Source organism: Neoarius graeffei, chromosome 1 (assembly GCF_027579695.1).
Source record: "Neoarius graeffei isolate fNeoGra1 chromosome 1, fNeoGra1.pri, whole genome shotgun sequence".
In the NCBI taxonomy this organism is placed as follows: Eukaryota; Metazoa; Chordata; class Actinopteri; order Siluriformes; family Ariidae; genus Neoarius; species Neoarius graeffei.
Window position 1 is genome coordinate 120,943,147 of NC_083569.1, and position 13,700 is coordinate 120,956,846.

Sequence of the window (13,700 nt, forward strand, 5' to 3'; positions counted from 1 at the left end):
ACCTCATAAACACCATTAACAAAAGCCTTGACTAAACAGATGTGTTTTCAGCCTAGATTTAAATGCTGAGACTGTGTCTGATTCCCGAACATTACTTGGAAGGCTGTTCCACAACTGTGGGGCTTTGTAAGAAAAGGCTCCACCCCCGATGTAGCCTTCACTATATGAGGTACCAGCAGATAGCCTGCACCTTTTGATCTAAGTAGACGTGGTGGGTCATAGAGGAGCAGAAGTTCACTCAGGTACTGTGGTGCGGGACCATTCAGTGCTTTAAAGTGCATATTCTGGACCAATTTCGTGTTTTTTTTATGAAAGTATGTCCCTTTACACACTCATCCAGATGGGTAATTTTGCACAAGGCCATCTGTCTACAGCAGAAAAAAATAAAAAAACGCGTCTGGAAAAATCCCAAGGGAGTCTGGAGCCAGATTCGTGACATTATCTGCAGAAGCGCAAGCAGGCTGCGAGAGCTTTGCACGGTTTCAGTGCACAGCCTGTGTAGACCAAGCGCTCCCATTTCTCTCTCATTGTCCGGTCTTTTGGAAAACGATGAGTACTAATCCCATCATGATTGGTGTTGCTACGCCCTCCTACGATACATCTGTTAACCATTTTAATAATTATGTGATAACGTTGAAGAAATTTGCAGAAAATCACCAGGTCGTTTTCTCATAAACAAACCAGCGCTGACGTAGGATTAAGAGGGAGGCGTCCCGCATGCAACATCACGAAAATCAATGTTTGCTGGGAAATCCAAATGCCACGTTGTGGCAGCAGGGGCGTGGTCAAGCGCCAGTCTGTGACAGGAGGGCGGAGTCAGGGAAGGTAAGTGGCAGAATCACGTCACCTGAGAGCAATTAACCTGTGTTTGTGTGTCTTCCCAGTGACTGCGCCCTATATCAGGAGGGAGAGCGAGAGCAGAAGGAGCTCATCCCTGGACGAGACGCTGATATATGTGTGTGTCTCTGTGCGTCCGAGATTGTTAGACTGAAAAGTGTGGCAATAAAAGCCTTGTTTCACCTGATCTCTGTCCTGCCGTCCTCCGTGCTCCACCCACCCACAGGGAAAATACCACACACGTTTTTTCAGAGGCGGACCAATTCGCCTCAAATGGCTTGATTTCAATTGAATTTTTCTGGTATTGCGCAAGGTAAAAAAAAATTGCAGAGAATGCATAATGTTACAGATATTTGATCAAAGTTTAATGTAAAATAGGAGAATTACATTGAGCTTGCTCCTGAATTTACCCATGATATGCACTTTAAAGGTCAATAGTAGTATTTTATAATCAATACGAAATCCTGAAATAGTGCAGCTCTTTTTTTTCCAGCAACATTGTTGGCATTCATCAGTAGAGCAAGTGTAAAATACTGCAGTTGCAAGTGTCATGAAAGAACTGGAAATGCAGAAGCAGTACTCAGGATAATGCAGAAGAGCAACACAGAACTGTCCTGAAGGCAATTTTATTTTAGAAAAGAGACTCTTTGTGATGTGATAACAAACAGATCATTTTAACATTATAATACACATTGAATAGGTGCTGATAAACATTGTGTTCACTGTTGATGAATTGACGTAATTGTAATTCTTATTGAAACTTTACACACATTTCAGTAGCATCATAAGATGAAACAAGCTGAGAACTGAAAATGATGTCAAAGTATCATCAAGAGCATTCTCAAAGAAAGGAAATGTATATTTAGAACAGCTCTGGTGATTGCGATGACAGCAAGGCGTGCTTCACTTCAGGCAATAACCACAAGCCAGGCTCTTTTTGGTTCTTTTTTGTTTGCCCCATTCACACCACCATCATCATTATCCTTATTATCACCATCAGCTGCAGCGATGTTCTCTTGTTCTTCTTCTCTCCTGCTGGTTCTCCTGATTCTTCAGTGCTCCAAAACATGCAACAGTAAGTAGAAAATGAAGTTTAATCTTTTTTTTTTCATATTGCACATCACTTCCTGTGTTTCTGACCGTTTGTCTTTTGTTAATCACAGATGAAGTCATGACCCGCTTCTGTTTAAGTACAGATACACATTCCCAGACAGTAAAAGGTGAAAAAAAAAACCTCTGGGTTTTTTTTGTTTGTTTGTTTGATGGTGGGTTTTTTTCACGTCATTTATTAACCCTGTATCAGTCAGAGATTTACCCCAAAGTGAATATTACAAGCTTAATTCACCTGTTGTTGCGTATTTATTACAAGCAGGTTTTACTTGTTATGTACAGTTCAGTCCTGTACAGACCTGCGATCTTTTAAACTTTACAACACTGCGTGTAAAGCGTGTTTTCTCTCATTTAGCTACAACTTGTGCACCTCAACAGGAATACACAGAGGAACAACAACAACAACACACACCAACGTCACAAGAAAGTTCACGTAGGTCATAAACTTTTCTTTGGGCTGCTTAAGCTTTAAAAATGTACTGCATACTTCAATGATTTGACTGTACTGTGATGAAACACGTCAATGCTTGTGTTAATATTGACAAAATGACCATTTTGATAAAAATCAGCATTTTATGGGTTGAAAATGACGCAAAACGCCATCTACTGGTTAAACCTTCCAAGGCCCATGCTGACAGGAGTCCATTTCCGTCCCCTGAGGTACAGTCTACACTAATGTACGCCCCTTGGGCACATAATTGGACCTCAAGGTAACTATGTGTCCCTTTTTAGGGTCAAAAAAGGCCATACATGTTCCCAAGTATTATATAAAGGGTACAGATAAGTACCTTAGTGTGTACTGATCCTGCCCCAATGACAAGACATTTTACCTCTAAAGGTACAAAAAAAAGAAGAGGAAGAAGAAGAAAAATATTAAAGGGGAACTGAAGTCATTTTTAAACTTGCTTTATTTCTTCATTAACGTGTTATTCAATTACTTTTTCGGTTTCAGTAACCTTATATCGTGACTCGTATTGGCAACTAATTGCAATTAAATATTATACTTATCGGCCTATTCGGTTTTTAGCCGTGTTGAATTTAGTTCGTTTTGGTCCACGGCAGGCATCGTTTATCCGCGCAATCTTCACGAGACTTGTGCGAGACTTCTAAACGTGAAGTGTCAGCCAGGTGTCAGTGCCGCCATTTTGAAAACTGTTTTCCAAACGAAATGTTGCACAAAAACGAGTTTAAATGACGATTACTGCCTACTTTTTTAAAACTTTCCTGATTGCTATCAAAACAAACAAAACTTCCGGCTTGATTATGTCAGCATTCGAAAGAGGGCGCGCGCATCTTTTGACAATGTTGGCAGATGTCGGTCACTTTGACTTCCGCTGCACATTTTACTTCCGTCCTACGATATCTCTCACAGGTCTCAAAGAATCTTGTTTACGGCCATTGCTTTGACATATGGACTGATATATTACGGAGCATATTTCAAATACTCGTAACTTGCTATAGCAGTGACAAAATAGCGATCAAAAACGCATTCCTATATTTAATAAAACTCTCGTGGTTACCAGAGGACTGGCCCCCCACTGTAACCTTAGCTATGTAATAGGCGAGAGGCCGAAGGGCTACAGAAATGGAGATCGGCGCCGCCCGATGCGCCATATGGTGCGGGAAAGGACTTTAACTTTTAATATTTAACAAAAGGAGATAAATAGAATTTTGATAATAAAAAATTTGCCTCCAGTTCTCCTTTAATGCCCTCTAATCAGAGGTGGGTGGTCCATCTCCCCCAGACCCCGCCCTTGACTGGGAGTTTGTGAAATCGTGACTCATTTTCAAATATATGCTGATCGAGAGTCATCATTCACAGGAGTTTACATCTATTTTGCCTCACCACCCCACCCCCATCTTCAGGCAATCCCCTCCCCCCTCAGTTCCTTGCCCACTTTTTGGCATTTTGGTTTTTTATATTATGCAGTGGGTGGAGTTAGGCTGAGAGCTGGGGGTGAAGTTACACTTGAAATCTGTGGGATTGAAAATAAGATTGTCCTGATCATGGTATTTTATTTGAATGAAGGTTACATAAAAGTTTTTATTATTATTATTATTATTATTATTATTATTATTAAATATCCATTCCTCAATATGTCAGATTTCAAAACAAAAGTATTTTTTTATTCGAGTAAAATTAATTCAATCACAACTCACCTGTTATTCACACACAGGTCCAAGTCCAGAGGAATGTTGTGTCCATTTCTCTTTTACACTGCCTTCAAGTAACCCTTCAACAAGTCATGAAGAAACCCGAGTGGACTGTCGAGAACGCGTAGTCATGCAAGTTTTTACTCTTGATATTTATTAATTTTATTGCTTAAAGCTAGACGGCCTTTCGATTTCATAAAATTGGTGAAATTTAGTTCCGTCTGAAATGTGGTGATTGTAATATATGATTATTTCTGTAATATCTCACAAAATATCAGGCCATTCTGTGGCTGGGAAGTTATTTAATTTGAGGAGATTAAAGCAAATAATGTGCATGAAATCGCTCGCTTGGCGCAGTCAAGCAGACAGAGGAAGTCCGTGTGCGCATGCGCAGGTTTACCTTCTTCTTCTTCTTTTGGGTTTTACAGCAGCTGGCATCCACAGTGTTGCATTACTGCCATCTACAGGTTTACCTTTGAGCGTGCACTGACAGTTCCATCATTCTGTCGCTAAACGAACAGCTGATCACACCGAGGTGCTCGCTGAGCGCCCATATTTATTAGTTTGGTCCTGCGTTTCCTTTCCTTCGTATATAACATAACGTCTTTTCTTCTCGCTTTCTGTTACTGTAGTCGCTTTCACATTTCATTCACACACTCACATCCTGTCATGATCCGCCCTGGACTTCCACTCCGGAGAATCATTATCTCCCAGTTCAGCACTAATCTGGATCTGGGACGGGACTTCCATCTTGCCAGCATCCACTTCCTGGTTTGCTCTGCTGTGCATAAATAGGCCGTTTTCAGAAGGGGACTTTGCCAGAATGTCTTGTTGGTTTCTCACGTCATCTCTGTGCCATTATTGCTTCCTGGATTTTTGCTGTCTGTTTTTGCCTATTCTTTGCCACAGTTTTTACACTCTCGTCTTGCCATTTTTTCATGTTTTTTTGTGCTGCGTTTTTTGTTTGCAGTTTTTTGTCAGGACTATTTTTCATGTTTTTTCATACTAGCATTTTGTCTTTGCCTACCTCATTTTTGTCTGGACTATTTTTGCTATTTTTGTTCGTTTACTCTCTTGGACTTCAATTAAATCTTCTTTTATTCATTGGATTTTCTGGTTTGTGTTTCTGCTTTTGGATCCTAACTCACCACATCTCGTCACCCATAGCACGTCCTCCATTTTTCTCTCCTGTTTCAAATTTGTATCCCACAATGCCTTGTGTGAACGGCGAAAGCCCACCACATGATGCATGACGTAGTATCTTGAATTGGGTCATGGTGAAGCAGGAAAAAATAGCAGAGAATTTAGGGCCACATGGAGACAAATTCATTAATTGTTCTATTTTTTTTAAACTAATAAAATTGGAAGTCTGTGATTCTAATTCAGTAGCTTTCGGCCACTAAACATAAATAATAATAATAATAATAATAATAATTTAAATTTATATAGCGCCTTTCAAGAAACCCAAGGATGCTTTTAAATAGTAGACAAAGAAAAAATAAATAAATAAATAAAAAATATAATAATAAAATAAATAAAAGGTAAAAAGTCCACCAAGTAGGGGTCAGGATGTAATTCCCGTGGTGTAGCAGCCACAGTCCCACCAAAAGGCGCACGAAAACAAGTCCCACATCTCCAGCACCGCCGCCGCGACGCCGTCACCAACATTGGTCAGAACATCACGCCATGGATCCACAAAGCGAGCAGAGAAGCTCCGCCACGCAGAGCGCTGGTGTGTCCCAAACCGCCTGCACAGCTGCCGCAACACCACCAAGCAACATCGCTCGGAACATCACGCCAAGCGTTAAAGCACAGAGCGCTGGACAACCACGATGTAAAATGAGCAACGAGCTCACTGCAGTCCATAGCTGGGAGCACAGGCATCACCCACAGCGAACCAAGGCCTGGAGGGAACCGACGCCCAAAACTAGGTCTGGAGCTACACCAACCAGTGGACAAAACACTCAAACAAACATCAAACTACACAAACACAGAAAAAAAAATAGAAAAAGAAAAAAAAATTAATTGAGTGTCCGGGAAAATTCTTTTCATGACCTACACTTGAAAAATCTGAAAGGTAGTCTACCTTTAAATCTGATTTTACAATGACTACAAACTTTAACCCGAGCTTACATGTATCACTTACACATCTCTTCGAGATTAGGAGCTGTTTTTTTCCGCAGCATCTCTGAAATCTAGTTTATATTCATGCGCTCATTCTAATGTTATTGGTTCTATAGTAACAGCTCATTCACAAGGACTTTTACAGCCAACACGCCACTCTAAAAAAAGAAAGTGTCTAATCATTGATATGGTGATTTTTTTTAAGTAAGGAGATGTTTATGTCACATTTATGGAAGGAGTCTCCAGGATCAGCTCTTTGTAGCAGTCAGAGGTGAAATTCTAATTAATTTTTCCGACATCTTCCGGACAGAGGAGTTTACTTTTTTTTGCGGTTCCTTTGTAACATGGCAAGAGAAGCTGATGAGGGAACAACTGTTTATCGCTGCTGAAGTAACTTGTTTCACAAACATTATACGTAACTATAAATGGATAAAAAGTATGATGTTCTTTAATAAATAAAAAAATTGATTGTTGTCAAATTGCTTTGGTAAAAGGGGAATAAAACTGCTCTTATCGGAAAATAATCAGTCTCGTTTGGAATGATCAGACACTAATCAGTAATTATTGATTGGATTGGTTAAGTCATCATAGTGATAATCAGATGACAGACTTCATTAAAAAGTAGGTTTTGTTTCATGACTGAGAAAAATATTTTCCTCTTTGCAGGGTCAAGACCATCACCAGTCTGTGTGAAGACCACACCACTGAATGGAAGCAAAAAGTCATCAATGCTCATGACTGGTGTCTGATGAAAGGTGAAACCTCCCTCCATCAGTTCTGCTCATGAATCATACCCCTTTTCCACCAAATCAGTTCCAGGGCTGGTTCACAACTCGTTCAACTTGCGAACCAGCTGAGAACCAGTTTGCTTTTCCATAGCTCGGGGTGCTAAGGGGAGCCACGTCATTATGTCACTGTATACGTCAGTTACGTTGCTGTGTTTGCATAAACCTTGGCGTGAACATCGAAGCAACAACAACACGGAGAAGAAGAAGCAGCGACAACAATAATGGATGACTGCTGCTTTACTGCATCCATGATATCTCGTCGCTTATTTAAAAATGGCGCCCTCTCGCAGTCTGGCTATTGTTTTTGGTCTTAACAACTCCGCCCCCCCCCACTGACGTAAGCAGTTCTTTCCTCTAGCCCAGCAAAGAGCTGGCGCTACCCTGGAACCGGTTTTTCTGGCCCAGAGCCAGTTCTTTGTCAGTGGAAACAGAAAACCCGGTTCCAAACTAAGCACTGGCCCTGAACCAACCCTGGAACTGATCCTATCCCCTTCAGACACAAGGAAAAATGCTATGGAACTTCATGTGTACAATTGTACACATTATGTCCGAAGGGGTTATACTTCATCAATACAGCTTTTTTTTCTGGTATAAATCACATTTAAGCCTGAAGCAAGTTTTGCCTGAAAAGGTTCAAAATCATCAAGCAGCATGAAATAAAATCTACACAAATTACCTGTGCTGTTCACGGTGAATTGCAGTAATGTGTTTAAAGGTGCCTTTGATTTTTCCTTTTTTTTAAAAGCATACCGACAACTAATGCTAGAATTATTGGCACCCTTCAAGAGAATGGATGTATTTAAATCAGCTTGATCCATCCTGGTGCCCTGTGTCTGGTCGGAGTTTTATCACATCGCTCCTGTGAAGGACGGCCCCATGAGGACAGTTGAGGGTTACACCTGGAGGATGCTCTGGACTCTTACAGTAATGCTTTTATGGCTGAGGACCACAGTTGACTTGCTAACTTTAGGACTGCAGTTGTCATGAACAGTTTTGCACTCAAGTTTCCACCAATGAAGAGTTTATAACATCAACGAAACTGTCTTCATGTTAAAACTGTTAATGTTATAGTCGTGCTGTCTGTTGTTGCCCAAATGAGGATGGGTTCCCTGTTGAGTCTGGTTCCTCTCGAGGTTTCTTCCTCATGTCGTCTGAGGGAGTTTTTCCTTGCCACCGTCGCCACAGGCTTCATCATTGGGGATAGATTAGGGACAAAATTAGCTCATGTTTTAAGTCGTTCAAATTCTGTAAAGCTGCTTTGCGACAATGTTTATTGTTAAAATGCGCTACACAAATAAACTTGACTTGACTTTAAAATTTTTTTTTTCTAATCTAGTACCATTAATATATTATCTGTAAAAATATAGGGAAAAAAAACATGGGCTCCGGTTTCCCCCACAGTCCAAAGACATGCAGGTTAGGTTAACTGATGACTCTAAATTGAGCGTAGGTGTGAATGTGAGTGTGAATGGTTGTCTGTGTCTATGTGTCAGCCCTGTGATGACCTGGCGACTTGTCCAGGGTGTACCCCGCCTTTCGCCCGTAGTCAGCTGGGATAGGCTCCAGCTTGCCTGCAACCCTGTAGAACAGGATAAAGCGGCTAGAGATAATGAGATGAGATGAAAAAAACATGGTTCTATGTAGCATAGCAGGCCTGTACTGTAGCATTTACCGTTTCATGTGTTGTTTTTTGAAATCCAGATTCCTTAGACATTTTTTTTATACTTAAGTGTCAATGGATTGTCCACAAGTATAAAAAAAGGAAGGCATTGTACCTGAAATAAAAAAGAAAACCTTCCCTGTGTTCCAAAAAATAAAAAAAACACCTTTACACATTTATGACCAAAAATATACAATTAATATATATATATATATATATATATATATATATATATATATATATATATATATATATATATCACTAATTTTGACACACAATATTTGCACATTTTATTTTGAAGGATAAACTTCGATTGACAAAAAAATACAATGGTGTTCATCATCATCATCTTTGTCCTTCAGCACCAACATGTCACTTAAGGCAGTCACAAAAATCTCTCCATTTCATCCTGTTCTTTGCTACTACTTCAGCCTCACTCCAAGTCTTCCAGCCAGATCCTTCTCTTTCCTTCTCCACCATTTTCTCTCTCTCTCTAATAAATTTAGGATTTTTGCAAAGATATACCAGATGCACCAAAAACTGGAAGAAAAAAAAAAAAGCAACAGAAATCAAAGTGGTTTATGTCAAAGTCATTATCTCGGGTTATTTGCAGGTGTTCACATCTTATACAGTATTTTCTAAAAACAGCCATAAAATGATGATATGCATGGACGCATGGCATTAAAGGGTTTATACAAGAACGGCAATACTTAAATATTGAAATGAAACTGTATCTAAAGTGTACTGTATATTTTCTTTTTTAAAACTCCAGGTTATACACCTAAACAGGACAGCAGTGAAATTCGCCCCTCGTCCTCCAATCAATTTCTCAGTAAGTCACAAAAAATATATATAAACTTCAAACTTGTCATTTTTAAACTGAATCTCCAACAGGGATCCATTTTTGTTGGGTGGAAAACAAAGATGAACATTGTATGGAAAAGGAAACAGCACCAAATCGACCCAGTCACAATTCAGGTTTAGTATAAGAGTATTTTAGTCACTAGCTGGTTGAATATACACCATGAAAAAAAAAATCCAAGGTGCTGAGAGTCTGTAGGCTGAAGCACCTTGTGTGTGTGTATTTGTGTTCAGTCAGCACTTTATCCTGGTTAGAATGTAGGATGGATCTGAGGTGTATTAATTCAACTCGCTCGCTCGCTTTGTGCTCTGCCTACAGGCAGGTCCTTCCTTATCGCTCCCGTTCCATGGCACATCTCTTGACCGTTACATAGGGGCCGCTATTCTTTACTCTGTCCAACATTCCTGTTCAGGGTCTTCCAGGAGGCCTCCTGCCTTCTATTCTCCCCTCTATTACTAGCGGGAGAAGATCACCATGCCGTAGAGAATGACCAAGCCATCTACTCTGTCTTCTAGTGATAATAGATATCATAGCTGTCTTCTCACCAACACGTCACAGTACTTCTTCGTTGTTTACTTTGTCTGACTAAGAGATGTTCAAGACTTTTCTCCAAAACCACATTTCACAGCTCTCCAGCTTCCGCACATCCTCTTTCTTCAAAGACCACGATTCGGCCCCATACAGTAGAGTACTCCAGATGACAGTCTTAATAATTCTCTTCTTCAGATCAAGGCTGAAGGCTTTTGTGAACAACTCTTTTCGTTTAGAAAACACGTCCTTCACACAGGCTATTCTTGATTGATTTTTATTTATTTAATCTGATGTCTTTCTCACAATATCCATCCTGGGTAATCAGACTCCCAAGATAGTTGAAGTGTGTTACTTGGCTTAGTTGGTTGCCTCCAAGGAAGATCGCGAATTCCTCACCAGGTCTCTTGCTGATTTTCATTACCTTGGTCTTCTTAATGTTGATCTTCATACCATAATCCACTGCGGTCTCCTGCATTTTATCCATCATGAGCTGTAGACCTTCAACCAAACTGGCTAAGGTTACTTGATCCTCCACATAATGCACTGTCTTTATGACATGACCTCCTACTCGAATACCTTTATTCATATTGCTTAAAGCATCTCTTAGCATGGTTTCAGCATATATGTTGAAAAGTATGGGGGACAACGAGCAGCCTTGTCTTGTGCCACGACCAATCACTGCTGGGTCTGTCAAGCCATCATTCAACCTGACTCTCGCACTTTGCCCCACATATAGCCTCTCAACCAGCCGCCGGTCACGCCAATCAACTCTGATGAATTTCAAAACTTCTAGGAGTTTTAAAGTTTCATCTCATTATCTCTAGCCACTTTATCCTGTTCTACAGGGTCGCAGGCAAGCTGGAGCCTATCCCAGCTGACTACGGGTGAAAGGCGAGGTACACCCTGGACAAGTCGCCAGGTCATCACAGGGCTGACACATAGACACAGACAACCATTCACACTCACATTCACACTTACGGTCAATTTAGAGTCACCAGTTAACCTAACCTGCATGTCTTTGGACTGTGGGGGAAACCGGAGCACCCGGAGGAAACCCATGCGGACACGGGGAGAACATGCAAACTCCACACAGAAAAGCCCTCGCCGGCCATGGGGCTCGAACCCGGATCTTCTTGCTGTGAGGCGACAGCGCTAACCACTACACCACCGTGCCGCCCGAGTTTTAAAGTAATTATGTGAAATAAATGATTACTTTATGTTGACCTTGAATTACTGTTCAACTTTTTTAAAACAGCTCCAAAAACAACAGAGGACTGCTGTTACCTGTTCAGTCAAACTCCAGTGCTGGTCTTCCCAACTCAAGAAGAAAAAACAAGCACCGTCTGTGAACAAATCAGCTTCCGGTATGTTCTTTTTTTTAAATCCCCTTTCTACTTTAAACAGTTTATACATTTTTTTTTAATGTTTGCATGTTGGTTACTCATGTAACTTTGTGGAAATTAGCTTGACTGGAGACGTCTCTTCTCTGCAGTGTTACCCTCCAGACGGATTGTACAAGAACCCACACTAGTTTGGCTTATGGGTTCATCAGATCAACTTACAACTGCCTGAAGTGGGCCTTCCGAGATAACTGATCATTGTCAGCTGAAAAGCACAACCTCACCTTGGTTCAGCCCTCTCTCCTTGAATCAGAAATGAGTTTGTGTTGAGACAAAGATTTTATACAATCACCTCTGATGATAATAAACCTTGCTTGAATGAATTAGACATTTTGTAAACCTCTTGAAAATGTATGATATGTGGGCCATTCTAGAATTCGGGGTACATTTCGCATCTCCGAGATAAACCTTTCGTTATTTTCCACAAAAGAAATATTTATTGAATTAGTTTTGAACAATAATGCAAATTATGACAAACTTTCTCCAATAGCAATATTTGATGTACATTTTACACCCAATTTATCCATAAAACATTAACTAAATGACACCCCCCCCCCCCATTGGCTGTCTTTGACTCCTGATTCATCCATTCAACTCCAATAAACAGGAAGTGATTCAGTCTAACAGTCTGGTTTTCGGGGCTTATTCTATTAACGGTTATAAAATCAGTTGCATAGAAAGTCTATTTTTTGTATTACGCGAAATTTCAGTGATAAAAAAAATATATACATTTTTGTCCGTCCCAACGCCGCGATGACCTGGCGACTTGTCCAGGGTGTACCCCGCCTTTCGCCCGTAGTCAGCTGAGATAGGCTCCAGCTTGCCTGCGACCCTGTAGAACAGGATAGCCGCTACAGCTAATGGATGGATGGATGGATATCTGTCCCAATGTTGTCAACTCCGTTATAAAACCGCCTAAAATCCAACACCACTTAATAATATGCATGACACCTGCACCAAGTGAGGTCACTTCCTCTGGCAGGAAATTTGAGAAAAGCGGTGAGGTGTGTTCTGTTTCTTCTCTCATTAACGTGAACACAATTCTGAGGATTTTACACCAACAGTAGATGAATTATTCGTCAAATCTGTTATAATATTGGCGTGAATCTCACTTTTTTTCTCAAAACAATCTGATTAAAATCCATAAAATTGTTTTTATACATGCCATATGATAGCTAGTTTGAGGTTAGCGTGTGGAGTTAAGACAAAATGGTGGAATATGTCAACTCATCAATTCTGTTAACGGATTACCCAGTTTGACGATAACAGAGTGAACACTTGAAATGTACCCGCAATTATAGAACGTACATACATAACTTTATTTGCCACAGACCAAAGCATGGTGCTTGGGCCCCTTAATCGCTGCTTGCTGCGATATCCAAGTTGTATTTTGCTGAAATGTTTTTATAAAACTGTCTCTTTCTTCATCAATAAAGCATAATGGCATTATTAAGTATTTTTGTCACTCATTTGTGCATGTATTGAATTTGAACAGGGTTCTTTTTTTGTCTTTCAACCTCCAAAGTGACCCTGAAGATAAGCAGGCTAAAGTTAAATGTTCACCTTTTTTGTAGAAAAAGTTAATTTCGTACTTGCTTACAGATGCTGTCGCCTTTTTAATCTGTACAACTTCCCCTTGTTTGGTTTTAAAGCCATATCTTATGCTTTCTAATGTTTTAAAACCTGGCTTCCTACTTTTACTGGAAAGCTGCTTCAAACAAGTCACACAGCTGGGAGCAGATTTGGCCTTGTCCTGGTCTAAGGATAAACATTCACCCCTGGACTTACAGAACCTTTCCCAGTTCGGAGCTTTATTTGTTCAGCTTGTGGCAGCTCTTCCTTTTGCAACTTACTTTGAGCCCATTTCGAGTGACTTTAAAAGAATTCTAAAGACAATGCTTTTAGATATGAACGATTTCACATCTTATCACATGCCCCGCTCCACTTCCATCACTTTGTACAATAAAATACAGTATTAATTTTTTAATGGTCTTGTAAAATTTAACTGCCTCAAGAACCCTGTGCAACACTACCATGAACTCTTAGGGGTTCACAAAGGCCTGCTGAGGAAACCATGGACTAGACGATGCACAAACCAAGCTCCTGAGGCACAACACAAAAGCTTTCAGCTGGAGATCATCTGTATATTGGGAGTATGAATCCTAGTAATGTCACAGGCAAGAGGTGGGAGAGCAAGCAAAATTGGCCGTGCTCTGAGGAAGAGATCAAAGGGT

General features: G+C 40.4%; 1 protein-coding gene across 2 annotated transcripts; it reads left to right on the forward strand.

Annotated features, from left to right (window-relative positions):
- The first annotated feature begins 1,801 nt into the window (after positions 1 to 1,801).
- On the forward strand, positions 1,802 to 12,901 carry LOC132882809 (uncharacterized). Of its 2 annotated transcripts, XM_060915931.1 has the most exons (8): positions 1,802 to 1,912; positions 2,001 to 2,057; positions 2,303 to 2,380; positions 4,125 to 4,233; positions 6,892 to 6,980; positions 9,446 to 9,505; positions 11,322 to 11,430; positions 11,559 to 12,901. In XM_060915931.1, the coding sequence occupies exons 1-8, from the start codon at positions 1,846 to 1,848 to the stop codon at positions 11,659 to 11,661; spliced, it is 672 nt and encodes a 223-aa protein (XP_060771914.1). In that variant the 5' UTR covers positions 1,802 to 1,845; the 3' UTR covers positions 11,662 to 12,901. The 2 variants fall into 2 exon arrangements, with proteins under 2 accessions (XP_060771914.1, XP_060771920.1); XM_060915937.1 differs by lacking the exon at positions 9,446 to 9,505.
- The last annotated feature ends 799 nt before the right edge of the window (positions 12,902 to 13,700 follow it).

What these genes read in the sequence shown, in the direction of transcription:
- LOC132882809 (XM_060915931.1), top strand. Translation starts at nt 1,846, where the DNA reads ATGTTCTCTTGTTCTTCTTCTCTCCTGCTGGTTCTCCTGATTCTTCAG. An exon ending in GTGCTCCAAAACATGCAACA is followed by an intron (nt 1,913 to 2,000) that starts GTAAGTAGAAAA and finishes TGTTAATCACAG; the next exon opens with ATGAAGTCATGACCCGCTTC. An exon ending in TGTGAACAAATCAGCTTCCG is followed by an intron (nt 11,431 to 11,558) that starts GTATGTTCTTTT and finishes TCTTCTCTGCAG; the next exon opens with TGTTACCCTCCAGACGGATT.